At 43.2% G+C, this 21,128-nt stretch overlaps 3 protein-coding genes across 6 annotated transcripts; 1 reads left to right on the plus strand and 2 right to left on the minus strand.

Annotated features, from left to right (window-relative positions):
- Window positions 1–206: 206 nt before the first annotated feature.
- Window positions 207–2,443, minus strand: tmem205 (transmembrane protein 205). Its single transcript, XM_086170839.1, has 4 exons — window positions 2,384–2,443; window positions 1,515–1,623; window positions 1,252–1,415; window positions 207–645 (listed from the first exon to the last, which is right to left on the minus strand). Exons 2-4 carry the CDS (start codon window positions 1,612–1,614, stop codon window positions 343–345), a joined length of 567 nt encoding a protein of 188 aa, XP_086026965.1. The 5' UTR covers window positions 1,615–1,623; window positions 2,384–2,443; the 3' UTR covers window positions 207–342.
- A 702-nt stretch (window positions 2,444–3,145) lies between these two features.
- On the plus strand, window positions 3,146–4,776 carry elof1 (elongation factor 1). 3 transcript variants are annotated; one of them, XM_086170968.1, is made up of 5 exons: window positions 3,146–3,204; window positions 3,467–3,579; window positions 3,729–3,858; window positions 3,928–3,998; window positions 4,240–4,776. In XM_086170968.1, the coding sequence occupies exons 3-5, from the start codon at window positions 3,743–3,745 to the stop codon at window positions 4,302–4,304; spliced, it is 252 nt and encodes an 83-aa protein (XP_086027094.1). In that variant the 5' UTR covers window positions 3,146–3,204; window positions 3,467–3,579; window positions 3,729–3,742; the 3' UTR covers window positions 4,305–4,776. The 3 variants fall into 3 exon arrangements, with proteins under 3 accessions (XP_086027094.1, XP_086027095.1, XP_086027093.1); XM_086170969.1 differs by lacking the exon at window positions 3,467–3,579 and having other exon boundaries at window positions 3,155–3,204; XM_086170967.1 differs by lacking the exons at window positions 3,146–3,204; window positions 3,467–3,579 and having other exon boundaries at window positions 3,590–3,858.
- Window positions 4,777–5,176: 400 nt separating this feature from the next.
- Window positions 5,177–14,020, minus strand: cnn1b (calponin 1, basic, smooth muscle, b). Of its 2 annotated transcripts, XM_086170965.1 has the most exons (8): window positions 13,841–14,020; window positions 10,640–10,761; window positions 10,420–10,486; window positions 9,078–9,215; window positions 6,962–7,078; window positions 6,739–6,885; window positions 6,008–6,209; window positions 5,177–5,821 (listed from the first exon to the last, which is right to left on the minus strand). In XM_086170965.1, exons 1-8 carry the CDS (start codon window positions 13,898–13,900, stop codon window positions 5,751–5,753), a joined length of 924 nt encoding a protein of 307 aa, XP_086027091.1. In that variant the 5' UTR covers window positions 13,901–14,020; the 3' UTR covers window positions 5,177–5,750. The 2 variants fall into 2 exon arrangements, with proteins under 2 accessions (XP_086027091.1, XP_086027090.1); XM_086170964.1 differs by having other exon boundaries at window positions 5,177–6,209; window positions 13,841–13,924.
- Window positions 14,021–21,128: the final 7,108 nt, after the last annotated feature.

Genomic DNA, 21,128 nt, shown 5'->3' on the forward strand with positions numbered 1-21,128 from the left:
ATAAATGTCACCTTATGTACAAAATATGCCAGCCTGCTCAGCCAAGGCCCCTGTAATTTTGCACAACAGCTCCCCCTGCTGTTTACCATGTTAACTAACAATACAAGACCTTCGCACCCCTGACCTCACGCTGCAGGGGCCTAAAATTCTCAAAAACAAGCAAATATCATTTTAGTGACAATAAAACCAATGGAAAGCATTAATGACAGTTATCAGGGATATTTATTAAGGTGTCCGAAAGACGGCGGCGCCAGTCTCTCGGAGAGCAGCCAAAACTCCAAATGCCAATCCCAGTGTTTACTCTTTGACGGAAGTAACGTAAAAGTGTGACATGTGAGATGTCTAAATGGTGGATAAATTCAGAGCCGTGTAGATCAAGTTGGCGGTCGTGCTGATGACGCCTATAAGGTTGCAGAGGTTGGACAGGCCGTGGTAGCGGCCAAACTGGCTCTTGCGTGCTCTGTACTTGGGGTCTTGCTCCTTGAGCTTGGCGTAACCTTCCCTCTGACTGCCTAGTCCGATTTGGTTTCCCAGCCCGTGCTCCTTCTCAACCTCCTGTAGCTCAAACATCACCTTGGTGGCGGTGGGCCCAAACCACTGAGCGTTTACACCCGCTGTGGTCAGCGTCACAAAATACAGAGCCATCTGCGAGGGAGGAGAAAACTTATTTGGACAAACTGCATTCTAAATAGATCTCTCAGGTCAATAAATTTGACATACCCCCAGCTACTCTTGTTACCTTTTGTTAACCTAATAAATAAATGCTAAAGATTTTTTCAACAATTAGGATATTCTCAGGCAAATTAAGAAATCAACAGAATCCCAAAATATTTAAATGTTGATTGAAAAAAAAAAAAATTGCACAGATTACTCCAAAGTTTAAATAAAGCGAGAAAAGCGAGAACTGGAAAACATCCAGGAGAATTTGAAGAATTAGGAGTAAGGGAGTATTTGAATTGCATTTTCAAATAATGTGTAATGTTTAAATACAAAAAAAAAAATGTGATTAAGCCACCTCTTTAGGCTGGGAGGCAAACTTAATTTATTTGTGCATTATTCTCCCTGCCGAGGCAGATATTGTAATTAATATGCATGCAGATGTTGAAAAACCTGGCTGGTGAATATCCAGACATTCATTTCCTGGATTAGGTTTTCCCAGAGGACCTACTAATGTAGTATAATGTGTAATGTTGTTAGCTAATTAGTTAGACAGTTAGCTACAACGCTGTATGTCCAGGTGTGATGTCCAACCTGCACGCATTCATGTGAGTCCAGCAGTTCTCTCGGGTGGTAAACAGCATAAATCGCCAGGCTGACAAAACTGCTCGCCAGCAGGGAGCGGAAGTACACAGGGAAGAGTTTGCTCTGCACCAGGCCAAATGTGTGCAGAGTTACTTGCTGCACCAGCGCGAAACCTGCAGCCATGAGTAACACAGAGAGAACCCCAAAAAACGTCTGTCAGTACAGAAACGCGTATACGGTAACCATGACAGCTGCTGCCGTTCTTCTTGTACCTGCGATGAAGGACACCCAAATCTGCATTCCCCAGGAAAAAGAGAGCACCAGGAGGTGTATGACTTTCACCAGGTCGGTGGGCTGACCCTCCGTTGCCATGGCACCAAGCTGTCAACAAAAAGACGCCCACTGAACACAATGCACTGAAACTTCCAATCCCCTTGTGATATGAAACAGACTATACTCAAATATATATATTCCTCTGGCATTATAAAATCCAGCCTTAAAAATGAGCAGTTCAATGAATACGATAAATTCAAGGTATCATTCAGATTAAATTTAGAAGAAGAATGATCGCTATGGCGGGTTTTGTTAGGGGGCATGAAATGTTGTTTTTAAGTTGGTTGCAGTTAGTAAAAGTTTATACTGCTATGAAAATGGATGAGAGATGGAGCAGATGTTAATTATCATGTCATATATATTAAGACTTTAAAAAAGCTAGAAAAAGTCAAAGATGTAGAGCTTGAAAAACAACCGAAAGTACTGTTTTGAGCGGCTAAAGATGAGGGGTCCCTATCACTTTAAACAGATGACGAGGGTTTAGGGGCAAGTAAGATAACAGTGCATCACATGTGCACAACCTGATAAGCACGAGTTGCATCACATAATGTAAAGAAATAGACAATATAATTACAGGGATCAATGGGGGCAATCACAATATATTTGTTAAGTAAAGTAAAGTATTGATAAAGTTAGCAGCAGTGAATGCACACCAGTGGTCTGGACAAGCCAGGCTAACCACCGCTTGTCTTCTCGCTAACGCTGCGTTACGCAAGTTTAATACTAACACCACCGCCGTCAGCGTTTGGCTCTATCCCGTTAGGTGGCATAAAATCGGCGATTGAGAAAATAAAGGAGAAGTACTCACTTGTTTCTCCTTGTAAGATATGTAAGAATTACAACATATGAGCCATTGAAGGTCTGGTTGAGGCACTTCCTCTATTATTGTTGTTTGGTAATAAGCCCCGCCCCTTGAGGCAGGACGGACCAATTGGATTTGGTTCACTTGCGTTTTTCATTTAAACAGAGTCCCTTAATTCGAGATTTTTTTTTTTTGTTGTTTATATCTATCTAATTGTCTTATCCTTCAAAGCCCTCAGTTCGTAAAATGTTAATATATGAGAATTATATCTTATGACAGAACCATAAATCATTTGGTTACATACGTGTTTAGGAGTATTCATATCTATATTATTGAAATTAAAATCTTGAGCTTTTCCTGTTAATACGGCCAATACATTTTTAAATATTGTTGTCGTTACGAAGAGCATGATCAAACATGTAGGCCCGCATAACAACTCATTGATATTCTTTACATGTTTATCATACTCAAAATAATGGTTTTTTTTTTTTATTATTGTTATTTCAGGTCTATTCACTGTATTTGTATGGAAAAGAGCCTTAAGAATTTGAGCGTTTTTTTCTGGCTGGTTGGATGAAAATACTTAAAGTTGCATTTTAAAGTTTTGTTTTTTTTCCAATTCGAAATAAGTTGTCACAGAGAGGATAACAGCATCCGACACGTGATTGGACACGCATCGCTGTCATTTCCTACCCATGGACCAACCATAAATCGATGTACTCGTCAGCGGACCAATCATAGGTAGCGGGAGGCGGAGACAGCAGCCGGGGGCAAAATTCTGACGGGGAACGACAGCATCCTCCGCTTCAAGACATCACATCCCTCGGGTAAGATGCAGTCGTGGTATCAACGTGGCTTTAAAAGACTTGAAAGATGGATACATACATTTATTAAAGCTGGGTCTACAGCTTCCGGTCGTATTTTTTAAACAACACGTACGCAGTTTTATTGACGTCCTCCACTGTTAGTGGTTAGTGTTCGCTACCTACATTGCTAGCCTGTAACACTACTAGACTTTTTGCACATGGAGGTGTATTATAATTGTTTCTTCTAATACTATTTTTTTGGGGGGGTGGGAAATTAATTCAGGCGCCAACTGGGACCTGCCCGGGGATATGTGACAGTTACTCACGGCGTAGGGAGCGTCTAATAACACCCTCCCCTGCTCCCATTGGTTTCTCTCCATTGCGTTTCGCCGCCAGGTAACACGTGACTCCACCCAGTTTTAGCTCAGTGCTATGCTAACAGGGCATGTGACGTCACACACAGGCGTCCCAATGCATTTGAGACATGGTGTGTGTGGATGGGTCATGGAAAGGAAAAGTGTGTGTGTGTGTGTCACTCTGCAAAGATCACCACCTGCCAATGGGGCGTAGGAAGTCAAAGAGGAAACCCCCGCCCAAGAAGAAAATGACGGGCAACCTGGACACCCAGTTCACCTGCCCGTTCTGCAATCACGAGAAATCCTGTGATGTCAAAATGTAAGTCGCGACTCCTCCGATTTGCAGCTCCCAAAATGCACCTGACGGCATCGCTGATTTATTTTCTAGGGAGCGAACTCGAAACACAGGGATTATATCATGCAGTGTTTGCCTGGAGGAATTCCAGACTCCCATAACCTGTATCCTTCACGAATGTAATATTGCAGAATATCACCCAGAGTGGTCGAGTCAACCCTCAAATTTAATTTTAATCAATAACCAATGCATTCCATCAGGACAGAATTAATCTGCTGCTGTTTATTCTTTTTAAGCCAATTGAGAGTTGGAATTGTGGGACTGACTGACCAGCTGACGGGACAAGGTACCGCTTTCGGGCGCGTGCACATTCACATGAACGCTTCCTTAAGTCTTCTTTATCAGACCTGTCGGAGCCAGTCGACGTTTATTGCGACTGGATCGATGCTTGTGAAGCTGCCAATCAGTAGCAACGGACTCACCTTCAGACCCCCACACACCTTTAAGTGTTATATTTATTTCTATGAAAGCATCACGGACTTTGCCATTTGTGTTTTAAGCGGGGTTTCCTCCAATATTTTCTATTTATCAGTGTATTTTTATACAAAAGAAAATCAGCAGTATTGATATATCGATTGATTTTTAGCCCCACCCCCTTTGTCTGTCAGACCCCCCAATATATGATCATGACAATGTTGTGTCTGACCTTTTCACATTTTAATGTTTGAAATCCAATGTGATATTTCGATTATTGATTATTGGCTGGGAGTGTAATAGTTTTAACCATGTCGGTAATGCACTGAGCCCTCTTTGTAGTGTGAGACACATTTTGTATTTATATATAGAATATCTCAGCTCCTTTGTGCACTCCGAGGCGATGACAGTAAATCTCGGCATTTTCTTTTTTTTTAGTGTTTTTTTATTGCACAAATGTCATGATGTTTGGTGAAAGTTAATATAGAAAAATAAAATGAAATTAAAAAAAAGGAGCGTTACAATGAGCTCAAGTTTCAAACAGCGATGGTACACAGCCGGTGCTCGGAGAGGGAAAACAATACTCGCCACCATCCGGTGAGCTGGTCAAGACTCGCATCCTTGCATCCAAGGACTGGAATTGCAGACGTGTTACTACCTCCCCCCACCAGATGGCAAACTTCCGCAACCGTGGAGCTCTTAAAAGTGTCTTTTTCTCTCTTGCTCAGTCAAACTCGCTCCGAAAAACTCACTTTTTTGCAAAGTAAACTCAGAATTTAAATTTCGGATTTCCCGAGCGTCATGTGGCACTTGCAGTACATTCAAGGCGTTCGGTGGGTGTTCAGAAGGAGAACCCTCTGTGTATGTGTGTGTGTGTGTGTGTGTGTGTGTGTGTGTGTGTGTGTGTGTGTGTCTTCGGCACCATTCACATTGAATGGGTGTTTTGATTCTTGTCTTTTTTTAAAGCCAGGTAAAGTGCGAACGGAGCTACAGCGCTGAAAGCCGAAGTTCACTACCTCAAGCGGCCAATGGGGGAACTTCCTGTTATTTTTTTTAAATATAAAATCAGAAGCTGAAAAAACATGCAGCCGCAAGTACAAGAGCTACTGCTAAATAAGTTACCCTCATTTCAAATGGTGTCTACGTTCGGCAAACACGCCTTCGTTCGCTCTGCCCCACCCTCCACCTTACATCCCAAATACTTCCTTCGTCACCGGAAACCGTGCTAAATTAGCTGCGGCGGCCATGTTGCATTCAAGAATTAAAAAAAAAAAAAAGAAGAAATCAGCTCGAACTATGTCTCCTACATCGTCCTGATCTCTAAGGTCAAAGGTCAACAGCACCGCGAGTTCTCCGTTGGTCAGGCTATCGAACTGGAATCTGCTGTTATCTGCTGGGGGGGGTAATTTTCACGGCGGGGGAATCCAGCAGAGACGAGATTATCATCGCCCGACTACACGACGGGAACACAATTTTGACAAGTATTTGACGGAAAGACGGGGAGCGGAGTCGACGGCGATGTCCGATTCAGTTTTTTTTTTTTAAAAAACAGTCGTATCAAGTCAATCGAAAGACCGGGGCAGCGGTGACGGGCGGGGCGGGGCGGGGGGAGGGAGGGAGGGAGGGAGGGAAGGAGGGCGAGGCTGCCAGAGGCTCCCTCAGTCAGTGTATGGGATGTAGCCGTCGAACTCCTCGCCGCCGTTGCCGTAGTAGGTCTCCAAGGGGTTGGTGCAGTACTTGTTGTTGTAAACCTGGCGTTGGAGGCCGTAGGTGGTCATGCCCTGCTGGGACGCCACTTTGTTGGTGCCCATCTGCAGGGAGATGGTGCTGGTGTCGCAGTTCTCCAGCTCCAGCTTCTTGTCGAAGATGTGCCTCCGGGTGCCCGGGGCCGTCATGCCCGCCTGGAGGGGGAGGACGACAGACAATGAAGGAAAAAATGAATGAATTTTTGGAATCGAGAGCGACGGTGCGTTGGCCCCCTTCAATCCAAGAAGGAAATGAAATAGTAATTTTTTAAATTTTTTTGCGCATGATGTACGAGGCCGTTCCTTCCTGCGGTTCCTCGAGCCATAACTCGTCTTTTCTTTAGGTTTTTGTGCATCTCGATTAGTCCTTTTACCTATGCGGGTCAGTAAAACGCTGTGTAACTCTGCTTGTTTGGTGATATTTAATGAAATATTTTCGCACGGATTATTGCTTCCAATAGTCTTTGTGGGCACATGATTCAAGATTTAGGCTTCACCTCTGCAACTCGCTGTGTGGGCGTCCCGCTTCTCAGCCCTGTGCTAGAAATGAGCGTCTGAACTTGGGGTCACATGTTATTTTTTCTAAATTTCTTTTAAGGTATTTTAAAAAAATCGTTGATTTTGTTGATAAAATATACACGCTAACAGTTGCATGGTGTAACCTGACCCCCCCCCCCCCCCTCACCTGGCTGGCCCCCTTGTTGGTGCCCATCTGTAGGCTGATGGTGGACTGGTCCATAGGGTTCTCCATGCCCATCTTGGAGTCGAAAAGATGGCGTCTTGTCCCGTAGGAGGTCATGCCCTTTTGGCTGGCCAGCTTGTTGGTGCCCATCTAGTGAATGGCAAATAAAAATTAATCTCGCGGTTTAAACCTCTGTGTTGAAGCTCATCCTGGGGTTCCCCCTCACCTGCAGCCCGATGATGTTGCGCCCCTCCCGCAGCTTCTCGGGAGCGAAGCGGCGCTGCTGTTTCTCAGCATACTTCACCCCAAGGTCGTACTTGGAGCGGAATCCTTTGGACTTGGCCTGGAAAAGAGGAAGAACCTGAAAGATCCGAGTTTGGGCTTCGCCCTGATTCTGTCTCTGACTCTGTCCCGATGAACTGCTGGTTAACGTCCCGTTCCTCTGCGTTCAGCCGCCTCGTCTCTTCCACCCTTTAAAAACGCGAGCCGTCCCGCTGTTAATTATTATTCGTAATTATCCGTTATTTACACAGTTACGCGCTCGTCGTAGATGCCTAGTCAAAAAAAGCCCAATAAAATACCCTTCCTTTTTAATTACTTGATCCGGAGTCAAATTTTGACCCGATGCACGTTTAACGCGCCGCAAACCAAAGACGGCTGATATGAAACCGTCGGCGTTATCAGCTCTGCTTTATGACCGCGTAATTACCTGTTAGCGTAATGGGACAGCACTACTGTATTTTTTTGCTTTTAATTCAATAATTCAGTTTGCAATCAAGCAGCGTTGTTGAATATTTTAAACGCCCCCTTCCTGCCTTTGGGCCCTTCATCGACACTCACACAGACAGGCTAATAGTGTGTGTGTGTGTGTGTGTGTGTGTGTATAGACTACAGGAAGAGCGTGCAGTTTTGCCCCTGTTCAGCGGAATTTAAAATCGGCGAGCTGCAGCCGCTTTCTCGGCTCGCTTTCTGCCAGCCATTCGACGGCGAGCGCAGAACGGCGTGATCCGTGAAAACCAAGTTGATCGGAGACCCGGTTCGGATGCCAAATGCGGAATGAGTGTTTGGTAGCCGTTCAGCGGAACTTCCAACTCGGAGTCCAACGAGACGTCGGCGCAGATAACGGAGGGGCCGCTGTGAGGAGGGACCGGCAAAATAAAACCCGTGAGGGAAATAACAAGAACCTTCGGCATGTCCAGATAAAAAGAGATGCTCATGATGAAGGAGTGCGCTGGAGAGAAAAGACCTGGAGGATGAACGAGGGAAATCGATGAAGGCCAATTTGAGGGAGGAAGACATCGAATCCTAAATATGTTGCTAATCCTTATTCCTAATTCCTGGTGATGATCCAGAAAACACGTCTCACATCGATAGATAGAGTAACATTCACACACTACAAGGTAGAGATGGCATAATTAACATTATATATATTAAGTATATCTATACTGTATAATTATACATATATCTGTGTGTGTGTTCATATATATGCATATAGATTTGATATATTTAAATATACACATAGACATAATACAATGGATATAAATATATTTACAAATTGAAATGGCTATCATATATGTATATTTTTCACACACAGAATATTTATATAAGTGTGTGAGTGTGTGCGTTTATGTAGAATTGGGTGGATATAGAGTATGTGTCGGAAATTGACATAATACATTTGTATAAATACACAAAAGAATAAAATATATATACAGAATGAGACAGATAAAATTCCACCAACAGAATGTATTTAATAGAATGTATTGAAAAATATATTGCATTGAGTGTATACACGCACACATACACACACACATACACACAAATGTAATATAGTTATATATGCATTTTAGTATTTGTATGAAACAGCATTTGTCTCCTGTTCCAGAACATTTCAAGTACTTGACTGGATGAGGGAACATTTAAACTAAACTAGCTTTAATGCTCTTCTTAAATAATCAATCATTATGTTTAATTGTATGTTAGGGTCCTTAATCATTCTTATCCCTATTCTATCCTATCCTATCCTATCCTATCCTATCCTATCCTATCCTATCCTATCCTATCCTATCCTATCCTATCCTATCCTATAAGTCCTTGGATGTCAATAGAGGCGTCTTCAAATACAATTCATTATTATTATAATTATTATTATTACTATTATTATTATTTAATTTTAATGTCATTGCCTTGTAATTCCAGCTCTGGCCACTAGAGGGACCAGAGGGCTAATCCCGTGAGGAGCCGTGGTGGGAGAAGGGACTGCAAAAACACACTCTTATTTTGACAGATGTCACTGGAGCAAGTGTGTGTGCATGTGTGTGTGTGTGTGTGTGTGACCTCACCATTCCTGCCAGAGCGATGAGTGTGCTCTGGACCTGAGTGTGGTTGACGTTCTCAAACAGGTCGTTGGCCTCGAAGATGTCATGCGGCTTCAGGCCGTAGTCCGTGATGGCGCGGACGAAGTTCCCAATGTTCTCCAGCTGAAGAAGTAACAAGTACGAGTACTATTACGACGGAAGAGTATTTACGGCGAACACTTTCATGAATACTTTGTTGTACTTAAGCTCTGCATAGATCCTGACAACCGATTGACTGTCACACACTGGCGCACACACACACACACACACACACACACACACTGAATCGGTATTAAGTAAAAGCTGATTGAAATAATAGCTCAAAGTGCTTCCTCATTGTCATGGGTGATTTGTAAACAATTTACGATGATAACGTGGCGCTTGGATTTATGTCCTATTATGAATGTGTGAAAGTAGAACATGCGTTGTTGAGATATCAGGCGACATCGGATGCATTTAAATAATAGTAATACTCACAATATTAAACTCCTTTGCTTATCATCATTTCACTATTTTTTTTTTATAACCAACATCTCCTAGTGTACATCTGTCATTACTGTAATTGCTATATTTTTGTATTCTATTGTTTAAATAAGCATACATGCAAAGTCTTTGTTTATTTGTATCTATATCCTTATTTGCATATTCTTCCAATAATGACTATTTGCACACTTTTCTTCCCAACGATGCAATTTTCTACCCTGTAATGCTGTAATGTAATTTCCCCAATGTGGGATCAACAAAGTCAATTTTTATCTTTATTGTGGTCTCTATCTTATCTTATCTTATCTTATCTTATCTTATCTTATCTTATCTTATCTTATCTTATCTTATCTTATCTCAAGAATGTGTATTATAACAGTTGGTGACGAGGTGACGAGATGGACATCTCGCATTAACCAACACTATAGTTAAGCTACAACCCGTAGTTTGGTCATATTTATATAATAATATATAATTTAAAATGATAAATTATATAATTCTAAATTATATAATTTTTATATAATTCTAAATTATATAATTTATATAATATATATATAAATTACATCGTTTCTAATTATATAATTATAAATTATATAATTTATATAAATTATCTTATTATATAATATATATGAATTATATAATTATAAATTACATAATTTTTGCAACCCTTATATATGGAAACTGGAAATATCCGGTAGCTCTCTAATGAACCTCCTGCATGTTTTTGGACCGCTGCTCCAATAGGGCCAAAACATATTCTTAAAATTATATCAAAAATCGTTTCTTTTGACAATGACGGAATATACAATTTTGGGCCCGTACGTCACCTCAAGTCCTCCCTTACCTGGTGCCAGTTTTGACTGGAATTGTTGATCTTTCTCACAGACCCAGGGTGGAGGACATTAATGAGCCTATGGAAAGAGAGAGGGAGCCAGAGATGCAAAAAAAATGGTACATGATATAGCAATAACTTAGTAATAACATAGTAACAGACATGTGAGCGCGGGAATATAGCGAGTGTGTATGTGCGGGTGCGCGAGTGGAAATCCTCCACGTGCACTCACTCGCACAGCACGACGCCGTCCTTCAGACTCTCCATGAAGTTCTCTCCGAGCTTCTTGCCAGTCACGTCCTGGATCCACAACCGGAGCTCGTCCTCTTTGTGCGGGTCGTACTTGGATGCGAGCTGATGGGAGAGCAGAGACGGCCAAGGTCAAACTCCACGACGCCGAACCGCCGAAAATGCGCACGTCGGTGCTTCATCAGTAAATCAAAATATGTATATAACAGTCTTTTTAATCCGTCCCGCCAAAGATCGGTACAGAATTCATACTTGATGTGAATGATTAAATCATCGGATCAACGAATGAGGGAGCTCAAATAGGAGATTATTTCATTTTTGGAGCTACATGAGAATTTTCCTGCGCTGAAAGACACAGATTTGCTTTGTGATTTAGCCTACGAACGCACGTGAATGAGCTTAGCCTGAAGCTACGAGGGAAAAAACGGTTTGTGCGTGAAACGCAAGCAAACGTCTTAAAAACCAAGCTGGTTTTATTTTCAAAACAAAATGTCAGACAATGTCTCAAATGAGTCTGATACATACAGTTAACAAATGCGTTTTTTATTATATGCATCGTATCTTGTGGTGACCCGGCTGTCAAATTTTGAGCCAAAAAGTTTGCCCACTCCCAGTATATAACAATATCATTACGACTGCCGACCAATCGTATTTCTTAATCCGGTTTCTCGGCGCCAGCGTCGGGCCAATCACAACCGTGACGGGACGAGAGGCGGGGTTTGACCCAGACGGATCACCTGTCAATCACAGGACTTTGACAGGCGTCCTCTCCGCGTCCCTTGCACAACACAAGGCTCTCCGTTGCTAAGGCAACCATCCGGCAGGAGGGTTGGGGGATCCGGCTGTGTAATAAGAGCGTTGCTTGACAGGTGGGGGTGTAGAAACAAGGCCTGGAGGAAGCCTCCGGCCTCCTCGCCCCTTTCCTCGCAATTTCTGCAGCGGAGCTACCGCCGCCCCTCCTCCGCCCCTTTCCACGGATAAGTCGTGGCGGCCCTGAGAATCGCCGGCCAACGCAAACAAGCGTTTCAAAGCGGCGAGAGCTCACGCCGCTGCGGGTCCATCACACCAAACTTGGGAGAAACAGCTTTTCCCAGACACTCCCTCCCCCTCACTGTCCCGTTCCCTTCCTTCAAATGGCCAAGCACACATTTCTCCGCCTACTCCTCCTTTTATTTTTTTATTTTTTTCGGAGAATCTTCCCTTTTACAGCCAGTCCGCCGTTCAGGACCGGCAGGTGCCGGTTCCGGTCTGAGGGTGTTAACGTCAAGATTTACGGTATTAAAATAAAAAGATGGCAGACTTTTACTGAGACTTGCAGGTAAATAAGATCTAGATGTCTAAACCCCACCCTCAAAAAATGGTGGCGTAACTCCTCCGCCTCGGCAGGTACGTCCTGTGTGATCTATCTTTTTTTTTTTTTTTAAGATACGATAAACTTTATTTATTCTCATATGGGAAATTCGTCACAGTAGTCTAACAGCCACAATGTAAAAGTATAAAATAAAATAAATATGAATAGAAATAAAAGAAAGGATAAAGTTTATTGATCCCCATATGGGAAATTCCTTTGTCGCAGTAGTGTAACGGCCACAATATAAAAGTATAAAATAAAATAAAATAAAATAAAATAAAAATGAATATAAATAAAAGATAAGATAAATTTTATTGATCCCCATATGGGAAATTCCTTTGTTGCAGCAGTGTAACAGTTATAATGTAAAAGCATAAAATAATATAAAACAAAATAAAATAAAATAAATATGAATATGAATTAAACATAATATAAAGCTTATTTATCCTGATATGGGAAATTCCTTTGTCACAGCAGCGTGATTGTTATAATGTCAAAATAAAGGAAAATAAATATGAATATTGATCCCCATAGGGAAAATATGAATACGAGATGAGATAAATTTTATTGATCCCCATAGGGGAAATTGTCACAGCAGCATAACAGTTATAATGTCAAAAAAAAAGAAGGAAATAAATATGACTAAAAGTATGAATGTAAATATAAATAGAAAGGCAGAAGACAGAAGATAGCGAGACATCCACAAACAACAACAACAACAACAACGGGGATAACTATGGGCAACATCAAGGAACAGTGAGGGTGAAATTTTAATCTCACTGTCATGTTGCTAACCAGATCTATGTGTGTGTGTGTTTGTAAAGTAGAATTGGGATTATTGCAAAATCACTTATATTAGATTATACCTTTTTTTTTTTTAATTCCAAGGATTTAATGGCCCTCTGCTTGGAGCTGCTCTCGCATGGTGGGGAAACTTTTTCACTGACACCTGAAAGTGAAAGAGCTAATTTCCTTTTTTTTTTCTCAATCGCCGCTAATATTGAGAGGTGGCGGCGCGGCGTGCGGTGGGGTTGGATGGGGGGGCTCCACGTCCACCTGCGTTCTGTCAGGACGCTCCTGACATCTGAGTAAACTGTTTGGACCGCGGACGCGCTCTTACGTGCCGAGTCAGACTCCGGTCACTCCTTAAAAGGCCATCAGATGATGCTAACGCACCTGTCAATCATCCTGCTGCCCTTCGTCGGTGTTTAGAATACGACCCGGCACGTCTGACATCTGCTTTATAAATCCATTTGTGGATAATTTCAACTCAACCACTCCCGCCGTGCTCATTTTTACCACTCTTGAGTACTTTTTCTTGTTTTTTACACGCAATGTTGACATGGGGGCTGTTTCAGTGTTATTACACAGTAACGGCGTTATTACACAGTTACAACACAGTTACATAGCGATTTTCACAAACCCATGCTGAAGGAGGGGTTGGAATGTTTCAATATTTTTGATCATAAAATAAAGACGTCATAAAAATGATTTAGGTACCCTAAATGATTTAGATTTAGGTACCCGTGCAAGAACGTAAACGAAACACCCTCCCGGTGTTTTGGAGGTTCTGTATGATGTTATTGAAACCAGCCATCGGTAAAATCCCTTTGTCCATATATTTCTTTGGTTTTACTGCCAAAGTGGACGAAGGAGATTTACATTATATCGATAGTCTGGGATGCTGCCGTGTTTGAGACGATGTCACCGCCCTTCAGTTGTTATTACACATTTATAACACAGCTTATTACAACCCAACTTGACCTCCTGACCTCCTGAAGCCGAATGAGCCGAAAGGCACGCGGAAGCCGACGATCACGGACATGACCCTACCTTGCTCTTGACCTCGGCAGACAACCCGAAGGCCGGGCCGCTCTTGAAGTGCGCAGACATCCTCCGTCCGCCTCTCGTCTGGAGCTGGAGGAGGAAGGTGTCGGAGGGTAAAAAGGGGGGGGGGTTTAAAAATGAAGCGGTGGGTCACGGGCTCCGCGTCCGCGGCGGGAGGGCTGGAAAAACACGCAGAGGGAGAAAAGAAGGGGGGGGGGGGGGGAAACAAAACAAAAAAAACAAAAAAAAGACTAAAATCCCCCCACCGGAAAAAAAAATCCTCCTGTGACTTCTTCTCTCCCTTTTCTTCTTCCTCTTCTTTCCTGCACGGACCTGCAGCCGAAGTGCTGGTGGGGGGGGGGCGCCGCTCTCCGACACTTTTCTGAATCTTTTTTAAACGCGTCCCATATGTGCGCTCTCCCATTGGCCGCCACCGACGGCCAATGGGAGGCCAGGGCTCCTCGCCGAGGGGAGTGATGTCACCGCTCGGGTATTGGATTGAATCAGTGTCACTTTTTCCACCTTGGGGCGAGTCGGGGCGCGGGGGGTTCGGGATGCTCTGTTATGTCACTGTCATGTCGGAGCGTCTCCGAGAAAATATCATAAATAGATATTTAATCCGGCCGTTTTATTGTAAAGTAAAAATAAAAAAGATGACTAATGAATGAGTTGTTCTGGAGATGCTGAAAATAAGGATGATGGAAGTATAATTATGTTTTATAGCAGAATGGTCACCCTCCCCCGACTCCGCCGCAATTTTCTGGCACTCAGTAGTCATTACATTGTTATTACACCCTGGTCACCAAACACGGCCTTCCTTTATCGGTAAAAGCTTTGTGACTTCGAGCTCCCTCGTTTACACACACATACACACACATGCACCTCTTCGAAAAGGGTTTGATCACACACACATTCTTGGAAAGCGTCACTGTTTAGCAGCTGTGACACTGGTCAGGGTAATAAAATGAAAATGCACCTGCTGAAAGCATTTGTCTGAGTGTGTGTGTGTGTGTGTGTGTGTGTGTAGGATTTAAACGTACTGTAGTATTTTAACTCAAACTGCGCTGACAGAGATGAATTATGGGATCTTAGGAGCGAATGTGTTTGAACCAGATGAGATCTTGTCCGGCTCTGGTGAAGACAGACGTGACTTTGGCGGATTTATTTTGCTATAATAAATCATTTAACGAAAGACTTTTCTGAGATTTGAGTAAAAACCCCGATCCTCTCGAGTACCCGCTGATGTATTCGCAAAGTTACACCCTTTTAATCCCAGCGACGATGGCCAATTGGGAGGGTGTCGTCAAGGTCATATACAGGACTGTCTCAGAAAATCAGGATATTTTGATAAAGTTCTTTATCTCCTGTAATGACATTACAAAAACAGAAATGTCATACATTCTGGATTAATTACAAATCAACTGAAATATTGCAAGCGTTTTATTATTTTAATATTGCTGATTATGGCTTACATCTTAAGAAAACTCCAAAATCCTATCTCAACATATTAGAATATCATGAAAAAGTAATTTTTGTTTTTTCAATTGCATTACAGATGATAAAGAACTTTATCACAATATTCTAATTTTCTGAGACAGTCTTGTACTGTTCCCTGTACGATGAGTTCAAGTGCGACAGAAAACGGAAATCATCCCGTCACACGCAATTCTTCCGCGCGTCTATCAAAACAAACATTCATTCACTCATTCAAAGAGAATTACAACCATTTACCCACTCATTCAGAGACATAAACATTCACTCTCTCATTCAAATGTCATTGAGAGACACAAATATTCACCCAGTCATATGAAGACTGTTCACTTACTCTTTCACGTAGATAAGATATAATCATTCACCCTCTCATTTGCATGTCATATAGAAAAAAATTATTCACTCATTCATTCATCTCTCATTCATATATCATATAGATCATAGGTGTCAAACTCTGGCCCGCGAGCCAAATTTAGCCGCTCTGTAATCATATTTGGCCCGAAAAGCCATGAAGCTGGCCTGCTGGTATAGTCTACAGTGCATTTATCGCTAATTCTATAAATCCCAGAATTTTCTGCTGGTGTTTCAGCACGAAAATCACAACAGGACCCATAAACGCCCTCTCCTCTGTGTACAGTAGTCATGGCGACCTTATGCTAATACTGGCGCCCTGCAGAAAACAGGATTTTGCATGTGTGCAATATTAAGTTATATATTGTATAGTATTAAGCTCTGCTTGTTTCATATTTTGTTTTTGAGCAAAACTTGTTTGGGTCCATATGAAAAGTACATCTTGAGGAAGATTTTTTTTCAATAAATATCCATGTTTGAATTTTTGCCCACTGTGTATTTGAGTTTGACACCCCTGATATAGATAAATAAAACTGTTCACCCTCTCATTCACTTCTTGTAGAGGCAACCAACCACTCATAAACACAGGATACAGACACGCAACAACCATTCACCCTCTTTCAAATACGATAAAGAGACATGCAACCACGCACACTCTCACTCACATATACAATATATAGACATACAACACAACATATTTTTTCGAGAGAACCTGGAGAACACCCCACACACACACACACACCAGCCGGAATTGAACCTTCTAACTCTTGCATGCAGAAAATGAGACAAATGTGCATGTGTATGTTTACTGGTAGGTAGCTTTAAACAAAAAAAATAAAAAAATCCCCCCCTCCATGCTGTCAGACCCAGAAGCATGCAGACAGCTCATTGGCCTCGGCCCGACTCCAGGGTATCTGACATGAGCTCAGCTGTGCATGGAAGCTACTGTGGAGCCTGACGTCTCATAACAATGACTTTTTTTTTTTTTTTTTTTTTTTAAACTCCTCCTCGCTCCGAAGGCAGGCCGATGACGGCGACAGGAATGCGGTGGATTCAGGGGGTCCGCTGGGATGGGGGAGGAGGAGGAGGAGGAGGGGGGGTTCAGCCGCTCCCCAGAGAGCATGATTCACCCTTTGTTCTCACTTGTGTGTGTGTGTGTGTGTGTTTGTTCAGGGCTACCAACCAGACACAAGCTGACTGGAGTAGAATGTTCTGGAAAAATCCACGGTGGAGAAAATAAAAGCTGGTGAGCAGAGATGGAGTGACAAACTCACGTGCACACACGTTCTCAAACGGACCAACCTGATTGGGCAGTAGCTCCTGTATTACATTATGTAACGATATAATGACAGCTATTTTGCAAACCGATCATCGTATCGGTTATCAATCGATCCGATCACATGAACCAACCGTTTTTGTTTTTGTTCCGAGTCAATGTAAATGTCAATGAGCATTCCCGCACGTCCCGAAAACGATCGATTTAATCGGTAATATGTGAGAAACAACAGCAGGGTGACATAAACTAGGAACCCGCGTCGTTGTTGCTAAACCTGGCGACGGTCCGGATGAGCTCATGGATTGAAAAGGGGGTCACTATCGCGTTAAAAAAGGACTATCAGACACAACCGGGGCCTTATAAAAACCATCAGGCGAAATAAAAGACGATGTTAATGTCTTTTATTACGGGGAGGTTTGCAAAGACGGATTAAAAGGTCGTAGTAAAATGCTACAATCAGAGTTTTGGAATTCAGAGATCTGCAGCAGGAGCCGGAGGAGCACGGCGGCAGCGGCGCGGCCCCTAGCTCGCGCACGCCGCGGCCTCACACGAGCACCGGAGCCGGAGGGTCTTATAAACATCTAGCGGAGAAAAAAAAAGAAGAAAAGAAAAAAAAAAAAAAAAAAAAAAGAACGCGCATTGGAATTTGGGAACTTTATTTGGGCATGATGGGAGAAGGGATGGTGTGTGTGTGTGTGTGTGTGTGTGAGGAATCCCTCACGGTGGAAATGCCAGATTGCACGGTAGGATTCTCAGCGTGCACGCCGGCTCACGTATGACGTGACCACCCGTGGGCTACCTCAGGCCGCCTGCATCCCAGACGCTAGCAGCTGACGGATGAAGCCGACCGGACGGTAAATATGTCAGTGTTTCGGTAAACAGGCCTGAGGAATGGTCGCGCTCGCGGCGTCCTCGCTTTATATGGCCGCCGGTGTTTTATCAAATGCCGAGATCATGAGCGGATCATACGGTGTGAGGCCGAAACGCTTTGAAATTTAATCGAAAATTCCGTGAGCGACGCGAAGCGCGCTGTGACTGAAAAATGAACGAAACTATATTTGCGAGATTCATCCGTTCATTCTCCATACTGCTTATCTCGCGTTCAGGGTCGCTGGAGCCTATCTCAGCTGTGATTGGTCAAGAGGCGGCGCTCTGATTGGTCAAGAGGCGGGGCTTGCACCTGTCAATCACGGGGCCGCACATTCACCCTCTCATTCACACGTTAAAGTGAGACATAAAAATATTCGCTCACTCATTCATACGTTATATGGAGAAATACAATAATTAAACCTCTTGCACACACATCAAATCAAAACAGCAACTCACTTGGAGAAATTCACTCATTCACATGTTACATAGTGACAGGCATTCCTTCACTCATTCATATATTACATAGAGAAATACGACCATTCAACCTCTCGTTCACGAAATAGAAACAAGTGACCATTCACTCACTCATTCATATGTTTTATACAGAAATACAATCATTCACCCTCTCACACACACACATCGAAGCAAAAGACCCACTCGCTCATTCATTCAAGCGACAAATTTGTGACAAACAGCCGTTCATTCACTCATTCATACGTTATAAAGAGAAATACAACCATTCAACCTCTCATTCCTGCATAAAAACAAATGACCATTCACTTACTCATTCATACGTTTTATATAGAAATAAAATGATTCACCCTCTCACACACATCAAAACAAATGACCCACTCGCTCACTCATTCATGCAACATGCGGGGACATTCACTCATTCCCATGTTATAAAGTGACAAACACCCGATCATTCACTCATTCATATGTTATAAAGAGAAATACAACCATTCAACCTCTCATTCCTGCATAAAAACAAATGACCTTTCACTCACTCATTCATACGTTATATAGAGAAATACAATCATTCACCCTCTCAGACACACATTGAAACATTCACTCATTCACATATTTTATTGTGACAAAGAGCCGTTCACTCACTCATTCATACGTTATGTAGACAATCACTCAGCCTCACACACACATTGAAACGTTCACATGTTATACAGTGACAAACAGATATATATTCACTCATTCATATGCTATATAGAGAAATACAACCATTCACCCTCTCATTCACGTGTCATAGAAATGAATAACTATTCGCCCACTCGTTCATATGTCATTTGGATAAATACAAACGCTCATCCTTTCATTCATGAATCATACAAAGACATGCAAACATTAACTCTCTCATCCGGAGGACTTATTTAGATACACAACATTCACCCTTTCATTCACACGTCACACGAGAACATCGCTGGATTTGAACCAGCGACCTTCTTGTTCGCCCTCCACTTTCAGGCGGAGGCTCTCCTCCGGCCAAAGAGCAGCGCAAAGACGTATCGGGACCGACCGATGGCGGAAAAACGACCCTTCTCCTAGGAAGCGGATCCTTCTGACTCAGCGTTCGGAATCTGACGGACCAAATCCGGGTTTTCCTCGCTCCGCTTCCTGCCCTACTGCGGCGACAGGTCGGAATGATGATGCCACGAACTCGGCCTTCTCGATGGCGCCGGATCTCCGGGCCTTCTTCCATAAATAGCCAGGAGGAGTGGAGTGAAGAGAGGGGTCTCGGTGCGAGGGGGGCGGCGCGCACAGAAATGTCCTTCTGCCTTTCTGAGACGAGACTGACCCCCCTCCCTCGCATTCCCCGTCTCTGTATTTGTTTCCTCCTTCCAATAAAGTTTTTGTAAGTCAAATGTAAATCAAGGCATCGCTCTTTCATCCTATGGATGTTAGTTAGATAGCTATAATATTTATCTTGAAATCTGTATCTGAATGACATCGGGGGACCCATTTTTTGCCGGCGAGGTTTGAATGAGTAAATTGCTGCGTGTCTCCATATGATGAGAGCGTGATCGGTAATATGTGACGTGCGAGACGTGTAATTTCAATTTCTATGAGAAACTGCTGCGTGTCTCCATATGATGCATCACTAAGAGAGTGAAGGGTTTCCGTGCGACGCATGAATGAGAGCGTGAACGATTGCTCGTCTTTATGAGAGGGTGAATAGCGGCAGGCCTCCATATGACATGCCGATGAAATAGTGAACGATAGTCCCTGTATATGACGTATGAATTAAAGCGATTGTTTGAAGTGTAAATGATAGAGAGAACGTTTGCATGTCTCCGAATGAAAGAGTGAATCGGTGTTTCCTCTCGCCCGCTGAGCACCGGGATAGGCTGCGGCGTCACCGCGGTCCCGACTGCGGGATTAGCATTTTTGAAAATGAACGAATGAATGGAGAGGATGGAAAGGTCAGATCATTTTTGAGCGTTTCGGTGGACGGACATGTTTGGGGCGGGGGTGCGCGGCGGCGGCTAGCTGCTAGCTTGCTATCAAGTTACCTTAAAATCTACGACCTCCGGCCGAATTGGGGGGGGGTTTAAACACCTCACAGCAACGGCTCTGTTTATAGGCTCTTAAAAGACTGGAATGTTGACGTCCAAAGTTCCAAAGTTTATTCGAGTCAAATCCCTCCGGAAAAATAAAACCATAACCCTTTAATCCATTTCTTACTAAATAAACGTCTCCGTCAACAAACAAATTCAAAGCGCACTATGGGAGCTCGTAAAGTGGGAAAACCCAGACTTGACTTTTATAGAAATGAATTCATTAAGGAGAAAATATCTCCCGCGCCAGGATTTCCTCGCACGCGTGTTTGTCATTTGTTAAATAACCAACGCCGGATAATTAGCAGAGGTGGATTTTGTGTCGCGAAGGCCAGGCGACGACGGCATCCACGCCGCGTGGGCGAGCGCAGGAGTCCACGCCGTGCGTTTGCACTATGCGAGCAGGGGGGAACTTTTCATTGACTCTGTTACGTGACCATGTTTGGTAAAGTTCCTCAGGCAGACTCTGACCAAGCCCCTTGACCGACACACACACACACACACACGCACACGCACGCGCACGCACGCACGCGCGAACAAACGCAGGAGATGGTTTCAATCAGTCCTCCTGTGGCCTCCTTCCAGATCTTTCATGCTTTTTCAACGTCGCTAATCAGCCAAACGCCAGTCTTTTTTTATTTTTTACAGATGAAAATTTCTCAGCGTGTACTTTGCCTGTCCTTTTTTGATAAATATTCCATCACGTCCCCAACACACACACACACACACACACACACAC

The sequence above is a fragment of the Fistularia commersonii genome, chromosome 23, assembly GCF_037954325.1.
Source record: "Fistularia commersonii isolate RoL2024-O1a breed Wild chromosome 23, RoL_Fcom_v1.0, whole genome shotgun sequence".
In the NCBI taxonomy this organism is placed as follows: Eukaryota; Metazoa; Chordata; class Actinopteri; order Syngnathiformes; family Fistulariidae; genus Fistularia; species Fistularia commersonii.